Genomic DNA, 22,762 nt, shown 5'->3' with positions numbered 1-22,762 from the left:
CCCAGAGGAGCGAACTTGACGGAATCGGTGATTCCACTGCGGGGAACGGACGAGATTTTGCAATTTCCAGTCAAACCCTACGATTTTTTTTTCCTTTTTATTTTTTCTTTTAAAAAAATGGTGTTTGTTTGCTCAAGTTGACAAGGAAGGCTCAGCGTCTATGCCTTTATGCCAAAATAAGGAAGGGGCGCTGCCGTGAGAGTTTTGCAAAATTTATCATTTATCAATTCATTTCACGGTAACACAGACGCGTCTCTAACTCGTGTGAGGAATCAATGCGAATCTCTACTTGTGTGAATATTTGGCCTCTCTTTGTCTCTTATTCGGGTGAAAAATAGGAAGAATTATGGTGACACAAGAAAAGGAGAATTATGTCACCGGAAAAAAAAAAAAAAAAGATTATACTAAAATAACAAGAAAAAAATAATTACTAAAAAATCTTAATAACAACCTATAATAATAAGTTTTAGAGTAAAAAATAATACTCCTCCGATTCTAAATATAAAACCCACTTTAGTGTAACCGGAAGAGTAACTTATTTTATAGTTATTTTTTTGTACTTGAGACCTTATTGTAATTTTTTTCATAAAGTATTCATCAACAACAAGTCTATATTACTAATTTATTATTGAAACGTTTTAATAATTATATTTCGTGAAAAATAAAACGTTGGATGCTCTGCTCATTCATTTCTGTCATCATTTTCATTCTGACTTGGGATGAGTTTTATTTAAGCAAAGGGCTAAAAGCTCAGGCTTAGGAAGTGCCTTTATTTCTGTGAATATTTAATATGTATTTAATTTATACTCTTTTCGAGTTTTTCCATGAAAATGTATTAAATTAAGTATGAATTAATCGAACAATAATTGCGTACGAGAGGCCATTGAAAAAATTAAGGTCATATTTGGAGCCATATTTAGTATGCTTTTTGACTTTCACTGGTATGAATTATGACTGCTAGTACTCCTTTTCTGCCATAAATATAGGAACGTTTTGAAGATTTTGGTTTGACATCTACCTCTTGCCTACTATATTAGTATATTTTTTTCTAGTAATGTTGTAATTAATGTTTCATTTTTCAGTCAATCCGGCGGATTAAATATGGTGATTAACTGTACGGTATTCCAAGAAAAGGATCACAAATTTCAACATATTAATTATAATCCTTACAAAGTAGGTAAAAAAATCATATATTTAATAACAAAGAAAACATATTAAATAATTGAGGATTTGACATACTTGATATGAAAAATTAAGTATTGTCCTAAATATACATCCTGTGAATATTAAGCAAAAACTAATTTCTTTATATATTAAGGGTAAAGGGTAAATTCCTTCTACCTAAGTTATTAATTCACACCTCCATTGGGCTAAGATATTTTGGTCATTGGCTTGTCTTTCTTTTATTTGTTCACTATTTTTATTCCAGCGAAAATATAAATTTTAAAAAAAATGATATTTTTCGCATCTATCACGCCAGCCAAAGACTTGTGATAAAAAGTTAATTTGATAAATGTGCCACCATAACTGGATGGCCAGGGGATTTTCTTGTAAGCCGAAACGTAAATGCGTGATCACCGCGGTTGACTTCTTTGCATGTCGTAACTTCTATGATACTAAAAAATTTCAATTGCAGGTCCAAAAAAAAAATTCAACTGAGGTCAATTCCTTTTTTCTTTTTTGGGGTGAAACAATTGACCAAAAAAAATCTGATCTCTGACTTTTAATGGGATTTTTTTGGTGCGAATTTCATTTGAATAAGTTCATGCAATATATTAAAAATATATATATACATATTTTTCTCTTTTTTATAACGCACTCCCATGCCTTGTTTAAAATTGAAGGACGATTGTGCAATTTTGCTTATTTTAGTTTTTCTTATTATTTTAGATGGCATTTAATATGCTTGCTCTTTTAAAAAAAATTAAGGGAAAACCATATTGAAGGTACCTATACTTCCTCTCAATTTTTAATTTGGTACCTATGTGTTTTTTTCCTTTTAATTAAACATTTAATTTTATCTTTTTAGCAACATTAGCTCTTATAACTTTGTTCTATTAATATTTTTAGTCTCTACATAAAGATTAATGATGTTAATAGAGTAAAATTAAAGATTTAGTTAAGAACAAAAAACACATAGGTATCAAATTGAAAATTAAAAAAAAATATAAGTACCTTCAATATGGTTTTTTCAAAAATTAATTATGAAAAGCTCGTTCTACTCCACAAAAACGCCTGTACTTTAAATATCAAATAATATTATTATTAGGGTTTTAAATATCAAGTACAGAATAATGCTGTCTCATCTTTTTGGGTTTTCTTTTCTATGACAAACTTGAAATTGACATTTACATAAGACACATTCTTCAGAAAAAAGAGGATTGAACTCCTTGAACCATCAGACCTTTATGGTGCAAACAAGCCACAACATTTGCAAGTAAAAAGAAAAAGGGAGAGACAAGAATATAGCGATCTGCGTTATGAATAGCTGACGAATTCTGCAACTACAGGACTGTGACAGAGGAATGCTGTGATCCATGCAACTCCCACAGTAAGTCTTTCTGGTTGTTTCAGAGCATTCGCTTCTGAATCAATCCACTGCCACTGGTTGCATGTTTTCGGCCTCTTTCCGAAGTTCTTGGAACAGGACAGATGACAGATACCGCTCCCCAAAACTCGGATGAACCGTCTGAGATTCAAGTTATCATTCATTATCACGAAAATTAGCAACAAGTCTATGATGCAGAAAAAATGTGCAGATAATTGCAGAGTTTTCTAATCATTGATGTCAAGAATCACAATGCAACTCATCAAATCATCTAGATTTAGGCTAAAATATAAACGTTTCTTACCACAATCAGTTTTCCCTTGTTCTCCGGCAACCTTGCCAATCTTAGAGCTGCAACTGTATTAGCTCCGGATGATATCCCTACCTGTAAAACCAAACAAGAAAAGGAAATACGAATGCAGCTTCAGACATTCTGAATGCAAAGGCAAGAAATATAAACACTTAAAAAAGCATCAATAGGGACATTGCATTATGTGTGTCTAGTGCCAGTGTACAATATGTGTTAGATTAAGGTGCTGTTTATTTTTCCAAGTGCTAGAGGAGTGGATTACCATGAGTCCTTCCTTCAAGGCCAACTCTCTGGCCATGTTAACTGCATCATCACTGCTAACCTGCAAGATAAGAGTCACAGGTCATGTTTGCGAAGAGAAGAGGGAAAAGATCAAGCTAACTCCGCCTAGGATGAAGTTAAATTCTCAGCACTTACCTCAAGAACTTTCTCCATTATATCCATGTCCAATATGTCTGGTTTGAAACCAACCCCATTGCCAGTAATATCATGAGGACCTATTTCATTTGACGATATCAGAGTTTTAACCTCTTGTAAAAGATGCCAGATTTCAGTCTCACTCAATTACGCAGACATGATTACATTTTTACTCCTAAGGGCTTGGTGGCAGGCAATATACACAAGGAATTCCTCACCTTTAGCATGTTCGTGATAAAGTTCAGACTTCAGAGTGATGAAAAATAGATTTCAATAAAAGCCAAAAGGAAATATATACATTCTTCTCTACAACTTATTTTTCTTGAAAAGAAAAGGCAGCAAAAGCATGAACTTTACCAGGTTTACCACCATTGAGAACATTACTCTCAGCAGGCTCCACTCCATATATCTAATGGAATTGGAAAGATTTCATTTACAATCAGTATGCCTAAAAAAAAAATTGCTCAATATTCATGATTTAACAGTGGTCAGGGCACTTTACCTTAACATTGGGATTTTAGATTTAAGGTATTGCCCAACTCCAGAAACTGTTCCACCACTACCTATTCCCATGACAAATATGTCTACTTGTCCATTTGTGTCCTCCCAAATCTCTGGACCCGTTGTTTCAAAATGCACCTGCAATTCATTTTGAACTATTTTACTTAAACAATTGGCCTAAACATACTTTTCATCCCTTAATTTTTCAATCAAAACATGACAAGGGGATGGAATTTTTTTTCAAGCTCAACACCACAAGATTATATATTTTTCAAGGAGAGTTTGAACACCAAACCTTCACCTACAGCCCACCCTTAACACCTACTTTTTTTTCCTTTCTTTTCTTTTTCTTGGATACTCTGGTACTCACATGACTCTCAACTTCTCTAAAAAACTTCAAATGGGATCATTCACATGCCTGAGTATTAGCTGGGTTGGAGAATTGTTGAAGCATGAAAGCATTTGGTGTGGATTCAAGAAGTTCATATGCCTTCTTAATCGTTCCTCCCATTCCCTTGGTTGGATCAGTGAGGATCAACTCAGCCCCAAACGCTCTCATGGTCACCCTTCTTTCCAAGCTTGTGTAGGAAGGCATGGTAAGTACCATCTTATAGCCTTTCATGGCTGCAATAAATGCCATACTTATCCCCATATTGCCTGATGTTGGCTCTATCAGAGTTGTCTGCAGCAAAAAATTATAGCAACTATTAGCATATCTACCCATGAAATACACATATAACAGAAAATGAGCATGTTTGGAAAGTCCTGCAAAATTTGAACTTCTCTTCTTCCTCTTCTTCTTTTTTTTTTTTTTAAAACCATTTAGCATTGAAGCAATTCATTGGCCGGCAGATCCACACTAAAAGCACTATTCTTTGCTTCTGCAGTAGCGTGGTCAAACAGGTACTCAATAGGGTTTGGAATTGAGTCAACTAAGAACCAACCTTCCCAGGAGATATCAGGTTCTTTTTTTCCGCGTCATTGATCATAGCCATTGCAGGTCTGGCAAATAAAGAGATAATACCTCCGTGAAGTTAGTTTCTGATATTAAGGTTAATAGATGCATAATAGAATCTCAAATAGGTCTACGACAGAAATAGGATAGACCTGTCTTTGATGCTAGCAGTGGGCTGCATCATCTCTTGCTTTACAGCAATATAAGCTCCACATCCTTCAGTGACTTTGTTAAGATAAACAAGTGGTGTTCTTCCAACCAGCTGAAAGAGGAAACTTTTATTTCAGATTTTTAAGATCAATTGTATAAAATCCTCGAGTACACAACGGTAAAATCGACACATAGCTCTGCAAAAAGACTTCTGTCTCTAAGTTTTGCCGATAGGAAAGAAATCTACGTCAAGCCGTTTAAAAATAATTATCTTAAAAAGGGAAGTGTATTTAAATCACACTTTAAAGACGAAATTTAAAAAAAAAATCGCCTTTTAAGATAAAATTAAACAATTCGTTCGCAGTGAAATAATCGTTCACCACTGTAGCTGAAAGTGAAAGCCAAAATTCAGCATAGTGGTGAATCGTGTAGGTAGGTGCCATTATTTCCATTCGTTTAACAAAAAATCTTTGTAATGGGGTCCAGCTAATACATGGAAGCCAGCCCAAAAACTGTGACTGTAGTGGAACTTCTGAAGATTGAAAGCTTTCAAGGGCATAAAAATTTGCAGGGAAATGCAGAAAAAGAGGGAGATAGAAGGATGAATATTACTTGGGAAACATGTTTCTTAATGTTGGTGGCAGGAAGATCCTTGGGCAGATCTCTGATCTTCTGGACAAGAGAAGGAGAATCAATGATGGGTTCGGTGGAGAAGAGTCTGCTGAACACAGAGTAATCGGAGTGAGCAGAAAGGGAAGGCCTTTTCCTGAGGAAAGTCCTAAGAGCAGCCATTAATGGAGGAGGAGCTAAGCTTCACTCTGAGAGCTTGCAACCGGGGGAAAACTGAAACGCGAAAATAATATAATAAGGGAATGAGATGACTGATTAAGGAGGCTCGTTTATTTATAAGGCTCTCGTGAAACGAATCTCGAGGTTCATCCATGTATAATGATTCGATCTTATATTTTTGTGCGCCCTTGGATTTTCATTTTTGTCGCTTGACGCCTTTTATGCGCTTTGGACTCGACTTGGAATGCAAAAGCCGCCCCCCTTTCGACGGCTAAACGTTCTTCTAATATTCTTTTTCGTTTCTTTTTGGTTTTTTTTTCTGGTTTCTTTTTCCAAATCCACACAATTTTAATCAAATAGACACCTCATCACAGGATGGAATCCTTCTTGGAAAGGGCCCATGAGTATACTTTCTCTGTTATTAATTATAATTATAAGATCTAATTTTTTTTAAATAGGTTTGTCTCTTTTTATAAGATCCTTTTTGAGTTTGTCTAAACATTTAATACAGTATTATCTATTTTATCTCTAATTTAATGTATTTAATATATCCTCTCTCTCCATTTATCTCACTATTTCTCTCTCATATTTATTTATTTATGGATATATTTGGAAAAAAATGTATTTATTACATATTAATTGTCTTTAACTAATTTTAACTGTTTTTTTAAACCACGTAATTTAGTTAAAAAGGTTTTATAATAAAAAAAGAACAGTATGAACAATTTTTCTTGCCGGCAGAAATCAGTAAAACCACGTGGGTACATCTCATGATTCTTTTTACATGTAACGTCCAATTCGCAAAAATGAAATTAAACGTGAAATAATAAGTTTCTAATGCGATTTAACCAGCCACCGTAATCGACCGGCCGGACTTTTAACTTCGTAACCCAATTGACTACTTCTGACATCACATATTCAACTTTTGACGAGTACAGTCCAAACTGAGTTGATTTGAATTACTTGTACTATCTCTCCGGTCGTTTTTTACAACTTACAATTTTCTTAATATGTCTGATTTTTTTTATAAATTGTTATTTGAAAATATCCAAAATCTTAACATATCTCTCATGTTCGAACTCGAATTCTAAACCTGGTGGATAGTACTGTTGCTAGAACATCAGGCTGCTGACAATCTTAGCTGATTTTTTTAATCATTTGTAGTAACGCATAAAGAAATTAAAAGGAGTAGTTTAATTTACCAAGGCTCATGATATATATAGATATATATACACACACATATATGTATCTCTTATTCTTATTGGGTGAACAGAAAGAGGCAACGTGACATGTAAGCCCAACGTGAAAAGAATAATCAGTGGGCGACAACACCTAACGACAAACGTGGGGTTCAGTGAATGTGTCACAATTTGGAAGGAGGCAAAGAGCAGAAGGTCAAATTACGAAACCCAAACCCAATTGTCACTTGTTTCCCTCTTCTATCATCGTCACTCTCCACATTCCCTTTCCTACATAAGCAGTTTTTTCATGTTTTATTTGGAATAGTTTATAAATAATTTTTTAGTTGTTGAATTTTTTTTTGTTGCTGACTAAAAAATATTTTTTTTAATCATGATTTATAAAATATGAGATTAATATGTTAAAATAATTTTGTATCTATTTAGTGAATATGCTTATAAATGTTTACAAGTCATAGATTCAAACAAACCCTTTGTCGGCCCAACAATGACCTTATCACCTTATCTTGATTTTTTGAGGGGGGAAAAAGAGTTAATTTAATAGTTAGCGTAACTTTATTAAATAATGCTTAAAAAAATCAGAACTAAAAGTAACAGTTATTTAACCATGAGGTTAGCATTTCATTGAGTCGATTCCCTCACTCGATGTTGTTTTTATGCTGAGGAATTTTGCGTATAGTGTACGTTTTTTCGTTTTGTTATTTTGAGTTGTGCTTGGTTTGCTTTCTTGACTGGCTATGACGGTGACTTATAGTGGGTATGTTTCTCCTTGATTATTAAAATCACAAATTTGATTAAGAGGGGGGAAAAAACAAGTCTCTCGCTCGATGCCATTTGCAACAATTATGGTCTTGCTTTCTTTACGCTCTTGTCTTTCTCTTTCTGTCTTAATCCGCTCACTAATCAGATTTTATAGTAATTTATCGTATTATTTCCGGTCTTAATTATAAGACATCGTTTATAAATTATAAATAAGGTCTTATAATTAAGATCGGAGATAGTGCTTACTGAAATAGTGTAAACTGTACAGTTATAACTTATAAGCTGGCCAAATTGGCGATAAAGATGAGATTTTTAATGGATACAGATTTGGGGTTTCAAACAAACCCTTCTATTTCTAAGTTGAATGGTTCATATGTTACATATAAATTTTATACTACTTTCGGTCCTTAATATAAGATCCCGTTTGACTCTTATGTTGATCATAAATATAAGACCTCAATCCATTTTATCTTTCATACTTATTCAATTTTTTCCAAGATAGTCCTTCTAATAATTATAGTTTTAACCAACATACTTGATTAGTAAGTGTGTTAGATATCTCTGGTAAAAAAAATTGTGTTGGTTTTTTTTTAAATATATATAAAGTTTAGATGAGTTGAGTCCTTACATCGGCAATGAGATTCGAACTCACAACCTTATAGGTTATGAGCTGACTCATTACTAACTAGACCAACTCTTATTGGTATGTGTGTTAGATATACTTCCAAGCTTAGAATGAATTTATAAAAATACTTAAAGACATCGTTTAACGATAAGGTCTTCGCGGTATTCACATTATTTGATTTTGTTAATCATATAATTTTTCTTTTAAAAAAATAAATATTCAAATGCAGTGTGCATTGAATTTCGAACATTTCTAAGGTCTCATACATGGCACGTGCGAGTAATCATGGAACATGGACATCCAAATATATTACCCGGTCCTTAATATAAAAACCAGTTAGTTAATTTAACTAGATTAAAAAAACTAGTTAAATTAGTTATTAATAATAAATAAGTATTGTTTTTTTAAAAATATTATTGCTAATCAAATATATTGGTTAAAGTTATTATTACCACAAGAATTAACTTAAAAAAAATGAAGGAATATAAGAGACAAAGTGGATTAGGGTTTTATATTTAATATCAAAATAAAAGTGAAACAAATTCGTATATTAAAAACCGAAAGTAGTATATATATTAAAAATAACAGAATAAAATCAATTAAATATTGGCATCATAATCACAAAAGAAATGAGGCGCAGAAAATCATGGGAGTTCCTAGGTTCTCGGCACGGAGCATGAATCTCAAGTGGTGAACATGGCTTGTTCATAAGTTTCGTACGATAATGCCTCACATATGCTCCATCCTAGTTCGCAGTATTTTACTATAAATGACATGAAAGGAGGCAGAAACAGAAACTTTCTTAACAATAATAATAATTAAAAAAAAAACAAATACGTTAACAAAAGAGTAGCTTACATGTGATTACTAGTATTTGCCGCTCCCTTCAGTTTTATTCATAAAACTCTCCAACCCATCCCAAAAAACAAAAGAAAGAAGGGAAGGCCCATGCAAAAGATCCCCGTAAATTTATCTCTTATTCTCTTATTAATTTATTCTATACATATTTTTGTACGCGTTTTTTCGTCTTATTTATTATAAAACATTTTTAACATGTCTCATTAAAATAAAATAAAATTCTAAATTTCATTAACTCTATCTTTAATAGCTTTTCAATTTTTTTATTTAACATATACTCTCTTTTTTCATCAACCTATTTGATATACATGCCTCATAACTTTTTCCCAACAATATAGTACTATATTTTATATTTTAATACTCATCTCTCCTTTAATATAAGATCTCACTAGACTGTTAATGTTAATCCTACATATAACACTTATTTTACATGCTTATCATTTTTTTAAAAAAATTAACTTTGTTAATACTTCTTCAACAATAATCAAGTAAGAGAAAGATTGAGAGAATTAAGAAAAATTATCAAGGTGTTTTGACAAAAATATAGTAGCATCATATTAACTAATTTAACCAATATATTTAATCTACTCAAATTAATTAATTAAATCTTAGGTTGAGAATTAGAAAAATAGTTAGTTTGCTTTTATGAACACTAAATGAAAGTACCATATTTTTTTTGCTAAACACCATATATATGTGGGCTTGATCACTGTTGTTTGTTCAGCAACGCAAATTCCGTGACATAGCTCTTTACCCCGAGGAACCCATACGCACCTTGAAGAATTCTTTCGGGCTGGCTGGTGTCGGTGTCGTCTTGTTTTACACTTCCAGGCTTCGCTTAAATTCCTCATATGAAAACAATTACGAGCTCACCTCACTTTCTGTTCCTCTTCCTTCTCCTTCTCTCTCTGCTTCTCCTCGTTTCCCGCAATCCCCAGTTTGTCCGCTTCGCCGAGGGCGCCAAGCGACGAGTCCACATCCCTGACGATTTGGACGACGTTGTTGACGATGAAGAGGACGATGCTTGGAGACAATGGGGCAAGAAACATTCATCCTCTTCCGAGTTCGATCTTCCGCCTCCCGAGGATTTCTCCAATATGGACATCTCCCAGATCCAAGCTGAGATGGCCAAGCGCCAATCCGGTCCCGCAATCGGATTCGTTAAGCTCCGGTTAGGGGTTCCTCGAACTCCGGTAAGTATCTTCGCTTGTATACCATTGTTTTATTAGCTGAATTGGAGCTTGAATTTGAATTGGACATCTGAATTCGCTCATTATGCTCGCTGGATTCGGGCTGTGCACCATGGACTTGAACCGCGGTTTGCTTTCTGGTCTTTGACATCCTTGTTTTGCAATCTTGAAGTAAATCTTAATATATTGAGAGTAATGGTAAATTGAGTGTATGATGATCGATTTCGCTATCGCTGCTTTAGCTTTGACGATATCTCTCGACCTAAAGAGCAGCAAGAGTACTGGCTGGCATGACAGGTTTTGAAAACTAGCAATGCTGTCACTACATCATGATGAAATATGTAGTGTTTAAAGCTAATTCTAAGTGTGACCTTGTGTGGTATTAATGACATAGCTTCATAGTCAAGTGAGAAACCAAGCTCAGGCCTCAGGGTTTAGAAATATGAATGTGCCATTATGCTTTGTTCTCGTGGTATTGGGATTATAGAGAGGAATGTTCAATGTTTATTAATTTAAGTAGTTTTGATTTGATATTGGAACTTAGAACCTTGTGTCTCCTAGTTCTCAGTGGCTTGTATCAACACTGGATATTTTAGTTGGAAGCCGTGAAGCTGTAGCGCGCTTATTGTTTAACATTCAAGAGAATTTTAACTTTTAGCTTCTAATTTTTCATGAGATGCCTTATTATTTACTTTGTAATAGAAATATATTTTGTGCCTAATTTTAGGAAATTGTGGGCAACATTGCAAAGAAATGGACTGAAATGATGAGAAGTGGAGCTGTTGGAGCAAGGTTCATGGGTGTTGATCTTAATACAGTCATGTTTAACCTGGAATCAGGCAAACAACTTGAAGAAGTATGTCATTTCTTCTCCCTTGGTTATAACTTTTCATTTATTGTCTTTTAATTTTAAATATAAATATAGTAGACAACGGTGAAAATAGCAGCTGGTGACTGAGTTATAGGTTGTGACAATCTTCAAACTGCTATCCTTTTCTAAGTCCTTATGCTTCTCCCCAAAAATTTCTTAGAGGTGCTCTTGTGTGTTGCGTTAGAAAACGAATTTTCTACATCTTGAGGTTTAGTCTGTAAATGAAGCTTTTGTGTCCATATAATCTCATTTGCGTACTATGTTATCAGTTGAAGGAATTTATCTTGAACGAACCAGAAGCATATGAGATGAAGATTGGGGATCAAGTTTTTCGAAGACCCGGAGATCCTCCTCTGGACGAGGTTATTGGGAGGCTTCAAAGTGAGAAAAACAAAGCAGATAACGCTGGACCTCAGGAAACTGATGCACAAATGAAAGAGGAATTGTAATTGAGCGGTATAGCTATGATTCTCTGGAGAAAATGACGTTTCATCTTTTCTGAATCTTAACCACCATGTTCGTTAATTTTGTAGTTCCTGACCCACTATCCAACCTTTTTGAAGTAAATACATTACATTTCACTTTTCAGCACGTGTGCGCGGGCGTGAGTACCCTTCATGATCCAGTTCCCGGATGTTGCTGAACGCAGCAAGCATTTCGTAAACCAATCAACCTGATAGTTTACCATGTTTTATTTATTTATTTAATGACGGATTTGAACTTCATATTTTTACTCGTATTTCACCCTATTTTTAGTTTTTTACTAATTAAACTAGCATTACATGATAATCTCTGGTATCATCGGGAGGCAAGATATCTGGGATGGAAATGCCTGTGTGGGTCGTTTGAGTATTCTCAGTTGTTAGAATTAGATTAGCATGTTCAATTTCTGAACTGGTCGACTTGAAACTCGATCAAACTCTGATGAAAACTCAAGTTTTTAACCAAAACTAGGACCTGAGCAGGTAGTTGAAGAGGTCTCGGGCTGAATTTGAAATTAATTCACTAAAGTGGTCTCTTCCCCTGAGAATTGAAATTGATTTTGGCAGCAATTCGAGGATTCGAGTATGGACCCCTTGAACAAATAAGCATCTCCACCAAGCATCCAATGAAAATGATTTTAAAAATATTTCCTTGTTAATCGGAAGTCTAAGATGAAAATCACGAAATATAACTGGTGGTTATATCAAGTTTGACTTTTTGAAAAGTTGTACTTTCCAACTTGAACGTGTTTCAACTTTCAAGAACCAGGTTGGACAGGCCAACGGGAATGAACATTGAGGATCAGTCCCCTGTTTCCCTCATGTTGTCAGCTAAAACTATTCTGTAGAAGTAGGCCCGAATCCTTGAAACCTCTTTGTCTAATAGTAACTAGTCCACTTTTGAACATTGGTTTGAGAAAGATTAACAGCTTCATGAGCTTCGCTCTTTATTTTTCTTTTTTGATAATAAAAAAAACTTCACCCTTTTATCATCCAATTCCATTCAAAAGTTGAAAGGGTGTTCGAACGACGCCAGACAAAATAACCGAATCCGTGCTATATCTGGCAAATGAATGTGAAATCATTAGTACTTTCCAATGCAAGATTTTTTTATGCGTTGTTTCAGGAATAAAAATTATGTTCGACTCCGCAAGTAATTTGAGACATCCTAGTTTCCACTAGCAGGGACACATAACAGTACAGTTTAACAAGAATGAAAATAAAGAAAATTTTCTGAATCTCTTGATTGCTGGAGTTATAAATGACATCGAACAAATAATTAATTCAATTATTATCAAACCGCTTACTTCAACTTCTTACTGAAGTCAGAGATCTCAAGAAGGCGAATCCTGGGAATAGTTGCCGCTTCCTCTCTCTCTTTTTGAGTGTTGTACCCCCAATCCACTGATCCCAACAAACAAACAGGTGAGCTTATCATACTCTTATCTTAAAGAAAGCAAAATAATGCACCAACGCAGAATGGGAGGATGCAAAAGTTTTAACTTATTGAGGACAACTTTTTGAGACATCATATGCAAAAGATAGGTGATCAAATCAACCATGATTGTTATAGATATAGATATGCCAGAAGTTTCTTCAGATTCCACCTTGTCATGTTTACATGATTATCTTTTGCAAACGAAGTCTATTTTGAACCCAAATCACATCCACTGTGGGAAAGGATTTACTTTAAAATTATGTCTTGTAAAGAGGAGAAAGTTACCTAGATACAAATTCCATCCGTCCAACTCAGGCTCCTTGATAACATTTTTTAAGGTTGCTAGCCGATCTTCAACAAAGCTGAATGAAAAAAACGACTTAATTTCTTGTAGATCATCTCAACAATAACAGAACTCCATTGATAATGATCTGGGACCAAAATTTGTATCGATCGCTGTAAATAGCAAAATATCTTACTGAAGTCTGAGCCCTTGGTGCTCTGGTTTCTTCTGAAGCCGCTTCAGCACTTCCACCTTTGGGCTATTAGAGAAAATTGAATCGTCCATGAAAAACTAGCTTTTTTCAATTGAAATAAGAGAGGAAAGAGACGATAAAAGCATCAATGCACTGCAATCCACAGCAAGTCAGCGAATCAAAATATGTCAAATATGTCACATACTAACCCAGTTCCAAGGCCAAATATTCTGTCTGGCGGAATGGTCACACCAGCAAGCTCTCGAAGCAAAGCATCAGCAAAACGGCTCTGAAATTCAAAATAGATGACAGAGGAAAAGGGCACTAACTTTTTAGCATACCACCCCCTTTATTTCCATTGATACTGAACCTGAAATTATATATCGCAAAGACCATTACCTCCTTGTAAGGAGAAAAGGGAGAAGGTCAGACCTGTTTTGTGGTGACAATGTACACTCTTGAGCTTGCAAACTTCAGTGCATCAGTAACGCCAGGATAGAATCTACGAGGCAAGGCAGTTAGCAGAATTATAATGTTTGAAGGGGTAAAAAAAAAAAAAAAGAGGAAAAAAAAATTCTGACAGAATACGAATTTATCACTCTATAACATAACACAACATGGAGGTCCATCTCCTCAACACCATTGATCACGACCTGCTACTCTGGTGGTTGAGTTGGTATAAGTGCTTATGCCCAACATGAACCGGCCAAAATTTTTTATGATAATGCAGGTCCATGCATGACAAATCTAACTGTACACTGAAAAATTTTAAATTAAATTCTAAATAAAAAGTCGGAGACCAAGACAACCATATGTAAGCACATTAGAGATACTTTTTAGAAAGCCTCACCTCTAATGTGCTTACATATTTATCCAACAATGGCATGGTCTATCTCTCTTTTGTACACGTGTTCTACCTAATAATCTCTCCTTTTCATAAGACTTTACATGCGTCATCATGCATCTGGTATAATTGTACGAGAATAATAACTGATTCCCTAATTGTTTGAACTACCTGTTTGCACCAATCCAAGTAGTGAAATCATTCTCCAACCATTCATCTCTGATTTTCCCAAAAAGATTTATTAGAGCATCCCTATTTTCTTCACCCCATTCTTTCATGATAATGGGCTTCAGCGCAAGCCAGTTCTCCAATATACCCTCAACTGTGAGCCCCTCCGCAACCTTGCAGAAGAGCTATATCAGTCAACTGGTCTAGTGCCCACACCAGCGATTTGAATACATATGTAGATTCAAGGCTACAGTACTCATGAAGAGTAATAAAGTTCTAAATCGCTTATACATGATAAGAATGGGTCAAAGGAATTATACCCACCGAAGACTTCCTGATGGAAGGTGTTCTTGTCTCAAGCAACAGCCTCACAAGCAAAACGTTTTCATATCCAGTTTCCACCACTGGTCGCACCTAACATTCAGAATTATTGTTTATTTAACTATCTCATGCAGAGGGAGAAAAGAGTAGCCAATCATTCTGTATGGGATTTTTCTTGAAATTGGAAGCACCTAAAATAATCATCATGACTCTCCACACCTAAAATAATCATCAAAACAAACCATGATAGGATTGCAATCCAGCAGAGCAAGCTTTAATGCCCCCAAGCTTTTTCATTTAAAATGGACCAATTCTGAATTCAAGCTCAGCGTTTAATCTAGCCAAAAGTTTTGGTCAACCTCCCTTTAATTATTTTAATTATTAAATGAACTGATTCTGAGCTGTACGCATGCTGAATGAGCTCAGAGCCAAATTTTCAATATCGACTCGTTTGCTAGAAGAGTTTGGATAATTAAGCGAGAGGGGGGGAAAAAAAGGAGAAGAATCTAAAAGAGCTTGACAGGCTACTCAAGCTCATTCATTCATTCATAAGTGGGCCGAGATTAAGAAGACAGCTTCAAGTAGTTCACAGAAAGTTTGATTCATTTACATCTCGAATTACATTACTAAGCAATAAGTGCTATAACGTATTTAACAAGGAAACCAGCGAAAGGAAATTCCCCCATCAAATTCTACTTTACATTCATGTTCAATCTTTAAATTCCAGAGTGTCTATGGCCTTTTTTTTTTTTCCTTTTGTCCGTTTAAACAAGACATCGTTCAGAAGCTGGAGATCGATTCAACAAAATAAATCCTCAAAAACATAAAGCATTAATTCATTATCTAAACTTCCAGCAAATTAAAGTCAGTTTCTGGTTTCCTTCCAATTATGCCTCCACTCGTCAGAGATTTTCAGCCAAATTACAGAATCAACAACAAAGTTAATCTAGGTAAAGCAGCATGAATCCTAGCATGAACCAAATTTAAACCATCCATAAATACTAACCGCATACATCTGGTCGATAATCCAATCTTCTGTGGCTGAATCCACGCCGTCAAATAAACCAGGCCATCTCACCTTAGCAGCCTAAAGAAAAGATGCAAGATGCAAGACAAACAAATGAGCACCTTAATCTACGTATCCTGACACAAATATCTGCTGAATTTTCGATGCTTTCTTCAACTTTCTCGAGGTCAATCGGAGGAGGATAAAGGAGGCGAACCTTGACGGCGGAGATAGAGCTCTCCCCACAGCTATCACACAGAACTCCATCGAAGTCCAAGGCGTACAAGTCCCCCATTTTCGTCGAGTCTCCTAATCGTCCCTGATCCTAGATTGGTATATAGATATCATTCGCTCCAGTGGTTTAATACTTTGTATTTACCCGCCATCCGTACAGCTCCTTTCTCGCGGCTCTTTTCCAATGAAATCAACCCTCCATTCTTGCTGCTATCCCCAATGAAATCAACCCACGTGTCCACGAAGCTGGTCCGTTTTTCTTTTTCAAAATTTTAGTCTAGACTAATTTTTTTCTGCCTCACATTGAAAATCATAAGTTTACATTTTTTTTTATTTTCTTTAACTCACACCTCATCCCTCTTTGCTCTATTTTATACTCCATATATATATATATAAATATTCATGAGTTTAAATTATCCCATCCTAACATAATAATCACGTCATAATCAATCATTTGCACTAACTTTGAAACGCATGTTTTCCTTTCAAATTCTCTTAGAAACCTTTTTTACTGTATATGTAAAAAATGATTGAAGGCACGTAAGCATTCACTTGATAGAATTGGACTTTCCAAATAATTTTTTGCATATTTTGAAATATAAAGCCGAAGACATTTTAACTTCTGGAAAAAGAACGAGTAGAGGATAAGAAGAAAATATAAAAAAATTGGATGACAAACATGTGAGAACAAAATCCATAAGGACAAGGAAGGCATCATCTTTCTTCATTGTAGATTATGACCCCACCCCCAAACAAAAGGGGCACCTCCATATTTAATGCTTTCCTACACTCACAAACAAACCCATCCCAACAAAAAGAAAAAGAACAGAAAAGAAAAATCTAACAGCAAGGGATTGGGCAGTACTTTTTTTTTGTTTTAAAATTATTTTATCCTTAAACATAACACGTGAAATTTATAATCCTCCAAAACAAGAAAGTTAGATTCTTAAACAAGATGTGTTGAGATTGGATCCATTCATATGCATGGAAATTAAAAGGCTTTATTAGCAGAGGCAAAACCCACATTAATAAACTACTACCTCCGGTCCTTAATATAAGACCCTGTTTGACTTTTATTTTGGTCCTAAATATAAAACCCCAATCCACTTTGTCTTTCATATTTATACTTTTTTTTTCAAAATAGCCCTTCTAATAATAAGAGTTCTAGTCAACACACTTGATTAATAAGGATATTTTAGGAAAGACAATACCTATTTAGGACAAATAACAAACTCACTTATTCCTTAATCCTTCAAATAGTTTAACTGGCTCTTATAATTAGGACCAAGGTAGATATTGGAGTGATTAGTCAATAAGTCATGGGTTGAATTTTCTTTAATTTGTTTAAAAAAAGAAAGAATGAGTGATAAGTCTTAAGCCATCCGCTGGATTTTTATTTTAATTCCCTGAAAAAAAAACAAAACGAAGGAAAGCAAGGAGGGATGCGCGTGCAGCCACGATGCTTGTCAAAGCTCAACTCACATCATTCAAGATTCATTTAAAGTTACTCTTACATCCTTAATATAATATCTAATTGTTAAGTTACTTTTAGTTATAAATATAAGATATACTTTTATATTTATTAATTTTTTTAAATTATTTTTTTGATATCTCTCAATCATAATCAAGTAGAAGAGAAGAGAAGATTAAGAAAGATCGCATGATGTTTTAAAAAAATATATCATATTTTATAATTAAAAAAAAATCTAACTTTCGAATTTAAAGCAAAGGATTCCTCCGGTCCTTATTATAGACCCAATTGACTTTTTATTTGGTCCTTAATTATAAGACCCAATCCATTTTGTCTCTTATATTATGCATTTTTTCCAAGATAATCCTTCTAATAATGATAGTTTTAAGCCAATATACTTAATTAGTAAGGGAATATTTAGGAATGATAACATGATTTATTAAATAAAAATTCTTACTTCCTTAATCTCTCAAATAACTAAATTCTTAATTAATTAAATAAGTTTTATATTAAAGACTAAAGGAATAACTTACCAGAATCAAGGCTTCATCCTCATCCCCTCTCCTTTTTTGCAAAAAAAAAAAAAAGACTACGATATTTGAAACTTTTTTAAAAAAAAAATTGCAGAATTTTAAATAATTAAATTTTTTTGTATAATACACAAATTAAAAATGTTTATTTATACAATTTTAAGCTTAATTTTACTTTTTTTTGTTTTATTAAGCATTAAATTAATAGTGTTTATAAGTTGGGCGACAAAAATATTTAATTAATGTCAAATTCAAAATCCTACAATGTCTAGCTACTCCTAAAGTGTTATACAAATTAAACTTTAATATCTTATAACCTTATCTAATATCTAATGCTAGTAACTATATCAAGCATCAGCTCAGGCAAGAAAAAAATAAATAAATAAATTTTCATATCACAAAAAACTTTTCAATTAAAAATGTGAAATGATCTCAAATTTTACATTAATTTCAAATTTTCGAAATTAACATAAATATTAATAGTTATTCTTATCATTATTATTTTCTTCGAGCTGGTGCCTGACGTCCTCTGTGACAGTTATATCCTTACCTCTCCCACCACGCAACACGACATTACCGGTAACCCCACTTTCTTACCGCCCGTCCCGAAATCGCAGCGCCCATCTCCCTTTACACTCTACCTACTACAGCCGGTCACGCCCCCGTTTACCGATACCACCGGTCTCCTATTGCCTTTCCCGATAATCCCGAGTATAAAAACCATTTTCTGAGCTCCGAGTTTCAGTTTTAATCCCATCGGAAATCTGTTCGGACAGTGGTCTCAACGTCGATCTCGTCGGATTCCTGTAAGTATTTCTCTTCCTGTTGCTATGAAATATGTTGTTTTTTTTTACGGCCTCTGGGAGGAAAATAATCCGATGGTTGTAACATCTGATCTATCTGATATCTTGTTGGTTCTGGCGTGGTTGCTATCGTCTGATTAATACCGTTTTGGGTCTCCTAGCAGCGATTTTAATCCATTAACATGTCTGTATTTATGTTGTCATGTGCCTGTGCAAGTTTGCTGTTTGTTCAATGGATTGACGACTTGTGAAAGCTTTTGCATACTTGATGAAATTAAGATACTTTTTAAAAGCATATAAGTAAAGAAATAATCGTCAAAGGCTGGATATCATTTATAACAAGAAAACTTGGTTGGTTTTGGTTGTGTTTTTATTTTGCAGCAGAAATTGCAGAGGCGCAACCAATTGTTTCCCAAAAACAAAAAGGCGTTCATCCCGTAAGAAACTTTGAGTGAAGCTGATTACGCATTTAGGATTCTGTTTTGGCCTATAAATATATTATTTTCTTGTGTTTTGGGTTAAATCAATTTCTTCACTCCTTGTGTATGTACATGTTTTGTGTAACCACCTGTATATTTACGTTCATTCCGGATAGAATTGGTATTCTGATATCCTTTTTCTGACAAAGGAAAAAGATGGCAGATAATGAGGATGGAGAGGAGAGGACTTCTCGTGGGAATGAATGGGAGGTTGTGACACTTACAGCATCAGCATATGAAGCTGCTCCTCGTTCTGGACAAGTTGAGTTGAAAGATGATGACAAGGGAGACGCGTCGATGCAGGATGAAGCTGAAACATCACATGCCTTATTCATGTCTCGTCATTTTGTTTTTCCACCCATTGAGCATGAGAACTTGCCATTGGAACCTGATTATAGTGAGATTCTTGGTGAATCAGGAGGCAAAGATATCTCTGAAGTTATTGTTGATGACGGGGCCAGACCTAGTGGAAAGGATGAAGATAGTGTGATGATATCTGAAATGAATGTTTCAGAAGCCTTTTCAGATATTCCTTTTCTTGATGATAAGATGAGCAAATTTTCTGTTCATGGTAAACAGTTTGCAGAAGGTACAACTTTAGAAGATTTAGGTTTGATTGGCAAAGAGGAAAGCATGTATGACACTGCAAAATACAATTCTTTACACAGTGAGACAGATTTTGGTGATGCAACTGCATATGGGGATAATATAGTTGTATCTGAAGCAGTCGAACCTGCTGAACAAGAGTCAAACACTTCTCTTGATTTATCAGATTCAAAGAATTTTCCCAGTGATTATAAGTGCCACCCATCAGATCTTCCTTGTGAAGCTTGGTGGAAGCGAAGAGCTGCTGCCTTATATGCTCATGCGAAGGAGGCAAATGCATACTGGTCTATTTTCATTGCAGCTGCAGTGATGGGCCTTGTAATGCTTGGTCAGCGCTGGCAGCAGGAAAGATCTTATCAACTTCAGTTGCACGGTGGTGTAAATGATGAGGTGTGTCCATTATTATGAAAGTTTTCTCTGAGATATGCACTTTTAAAAATATCGTAGTTAGTTAACGTAATATTTTGCAATTGATCAATGACTCAAGCTACAGTTTCAGCCCCTGTTTCATTTTCATCCATGTCTCTTGAAGACATTGTAGCGACTAATAAATTCTTCATGGGAACTGTGTCTAGGAAAATTTAGTCTAAGAAGTGGGCACTAAGTGAACACTTTGTATTTATTGGGTTTGGTGCATTTTTGTTCCTGCCCTATATGAGCCAAGAGAGCCTGTTCCTACGCTATGGAATTTGCAAACCATTTTAATGAGAACATGGTTTTGGTCCTTTATGACAAACTTGTGCTTTGTCATTTTTAGTATCCTCATTTTGAAAGTCCCGCTGTGACCTACTTCGTACGAGCTGTTTTTGCGTTCCAAAAGTGCAAGTAATTGTCATTTAAACAGAATAGGACTGAATATCTTCACTCTTAAGATAGGAAGGGGATGTAATGAGAGATGTTGCACGTATATATGGCATTTAATTTTATCTTGGTTAAATAAAGCCATGCTTGGTTGGAGAAAAAGCTAGGTGAAAATTGAAGCACTAGATTCTAAATATGCTGTTATTTTCCACCTCCCTTTCTTAATTCACTCGAAGTATTGGCCTAAATGTATGGATTGTGCTCCGCCCAGCCTTAAGTTGCCAATGACAGCTAGAGAGATCGCATTATAGATCAGGTTCCAGGGAGATGTTTGTATATTATTGGTGGCTGTGGTCATGGTGCTGACTGTGTGCTAACGGATATCTTTTATTCGTATGGGAAAGGGAATGGGGCTTAAGATTTTTTTTTTTTTGGGGCCCAAAATTGAGGCTTTAAATTGAATGACCATTTGTTGTGTGGTTTTAAATTTTTGATACATTTTTTAAATTGATGCTGCCTTTACATATTCTGAATCTGTATTGTTTTCTCTTAGCTGCCCTGTATTGTCTCGATTACACACTGAAACATTTAACCTCATAAATGCTAATGTTGTCATAGGGAAGAAGCAGGATTCTAGCACCCATAATACGACTCAAAGATGTGATTGTTGGCGGCCATCGTCGTGGTTCCTTGATCAGGGGCTCCTCAGATGGAAGTTAAAGATGATGACGATAAATTGTGTGTTAAGAGTTGGGGAAAGAAATGCCAGCTTTGTAGTGCGATCTTTCTGAATGTTACAGGAATAACATTTTATAACATGAATTCCCCAGCTCCTTTTTTATTGTGTTGTTGTCATGCATTGAGTTGCATTGTATAGCTCTTGGATGTGATTCAACTTGATATTTTATGTAATTCTGATCATGTGGAATTAGCAGTTTAGACTCCAAAGGCGATTAATGAAGTGAAGCGACGTAGTAAATTGCTATGCTGGCGATTTTAGTTCTTGTATGACTCAGAATCATGAAATGCCTACTAAGTCACGCCATTGGAGAAGTGCCTTTTGCTTTGACCCAGGAAAGGGAAAGGAAAAGGAAAATGCAGGAATTGAAAATTGATAGGTTCTTATCATCCATTCTTACTTTCCTGGCTTTGCCATAAAAGCGGGTGATCTTTTTTGGTTTAAAGCAACTGACGTATTATGATATACAAAATGGTTCCTCTTCGTATGTTTCCTCTTTCCCAATTGATGCCAACATTTTTATCTAGTTTCTTATTTTTCATATCGAGAGAATAGTGTTCAAATGGGTTTTAAATAAAGTTAAAGCACATGAGAAATATTTCAAATTGAAGTTTATTAAACCAATTATACCTTTTATTATGACGCCGAAAAATGATCCTTGATTTATAGTTGTTAATTTGGAAATTAATTAGAACTTTTTTTTTTTCATTTCACAGGTTAGACCCTTACCGAAAATCACTTTATGTGAGTCTAGCACAACGGGCACTAAAGTCTAAGATCATAAGCGCCTTCTTGCTCCGAACCCGTTATACTGTGACCTGTATAGTTCATTATTTCTTCGTCTTCCGAAAATGGGAGGAAAAAAAAACTCGGTGGCAAAAAAAAAAAAACAAAGAAGGAAAAGCTAACTATAGTTACCCGTAATTTAATGTGGTCTAAATTTTTTTTCGCCATCCAATGTGATTCTAACTTTTTTTCTTTTGCCAACGCCAATGTGATTCGTATTAATAAAAATAATTAAAAAATGAAAGGCACCTTGTCAAAAGCATCGTATAATGAAGATGGGGGAGTAGTAGTGTGTACATTTTGCCGGACGGTGTTAATGTGAAATTTTCATGGCATTAATGCCCCTGCACTTCATCCCCCGCGTTGACTTTAGTCTCATTCAGTGTGATATATTCGAGGAGCT

The 22,762-nt window shown here is 34.8% G+C and overlaps 4 protein-coding genes across 8 annotated transcripts; 2 read left to right on the top strand and 2 right to left on the bottom strand.

Annotated features, from left to right (window-relative positions):
• Positions 1-1,680: 1,680 nt before the first annotated feature.
• Positions 1,681-21,839, top strand: LOC114747543 (ATG8-interacting protein 1-like). Of its 4 annotated transcripts, none has more exons than XM_028935894.1 (3): positions 1,681-1,685; positions 19,584-20,423; positions 21,453-21,839. In XM_028935894.1, the coding sequence occupies exons 2-3, from the start codon at positions 19,584-19,586 to the stop codon at positions 21,552-21,554; spliced, it is 942 nt and encodes a 313-aa protein (XP_028791727.1). In that variant the 5' UTR covers positions 1,681-1,685; the 3' UTR covers positions 21,555-21,839. The 4 variants fall into 4 exon arrangements, with proteins under 4 accessions (XP_028791727.1, XP_028791723.1, XP_028791726.1 ...); XM_028935890.1 differs by lacking the exon at positions 1,681-1,685 and adding an exon at positions 18,870-18,951 and having other exon boundaries at positions 19,577-20,423; XM_028935893.1 differs by lacking the exon at positions 1,681-1,685 and adding an exon at positions 19,055-19,385.
• On the bottom strand, positions 2,242-5,815 carry LOC114747542 (bifunctional L-3-cyanoalanine synthase/cysteine synthase 1, mitochondrial-like). The gene is given in 11 exon segments (XM_028935889.1): positions 2,242-2,689; positions 2,853-2,933; positions 3,121-3,180; positions 3,276-3,355; positions 3,633-3,684; positions 3,778-3,794; positions 3,797-3,914; positions 4,195-4,458; positions 4,721-4,778; positions 4,884-4,993; positions 5,494-5,815. Coding segments are annotated over 11 exon segments (1,119 nt in total). The 5' UTR covers positions 5,674-5,815; the 3' UTR covers positions 2,242-2,590.
• On the top strand, positions 9,877-11,914 carry LOC114747545 (uncharacterized). Of its 2 annotated transcripts, XM_028935897.1 has the most exons (4): positions 9,877-10,307; positions 11,032-11,160; positions 11,445-11,631; positions 11,765-11,914. In XM_028935897.1, the coding sequence occupies exons 1-3, from the start codon at positions 9,966-9,968 to the stop codon at positions 11,622-11,624; spliced, it is 651 nt and encodes a 216-aa protein (XP_028791730.1). In that variant the 5' UTR covers positions 9,877-9,965; the 3' UTR covers positions 11,625-11,631; positions 11,765-11,914. The 2 variants fall into 2 exon arrangements, with proteins under 2 accessions (XP_028791730.1, XP_028791729.1); XM_028935896.1 differs by lacking the exon at positions 11,765-11,914 and having other exon boundaries at positions 11,445-11,763.
• LOC114747544 (uncharacterized) lies at positions 12,732-16,286 on the bottom strand. The gene is made up of 9 exons (XM_028935895.1): positions 16,128-16,286; positions 15,911-15,991; positions 14,908-14,997; positions 14,587-14,756; positions 14,004-14,073; positions 13,781-13,860; positions 13,575-13,637; positions 13,381-13,457; positions 12,732-13,061 (listed from the first exon to the last, which is right to left on the bottom strand). The coding sequence occupies exons 1-9, from the start codon at positions 16,203-16,205 to the stop codon at positions 12,961-12,963; spliced, it is 810 nt and encodes a 269-aa protein (XP_028791728.1). The 5' UTR covers positions 16,206-16,286; the 3' UTR covers positions 12,732-12,960.
• Positions 21,840-22,762: the final 923 nt, after the last annotated feature.

This window comes from Neltuma alba, unplaced genomic scaffold, assembly GCF_004799145.2.
Source record: "Neltuma alba isolate B1F8T4 unplaced genomic scaffold, ASM479914v2 tig00005354_pilon, whole genome shotgun sequence".
NCBI classification, from domain to species: Eukaryota; Viridiplantae; Streptophyta; class Magnoliopsida; order Fabales; family Fabaceae; genus Neltuma; species Neltuma alba.
Note: the sequence above shows the minus strand (reverse complement) of the source record. Positions and strands in the feature narration are given on the sequence as shown.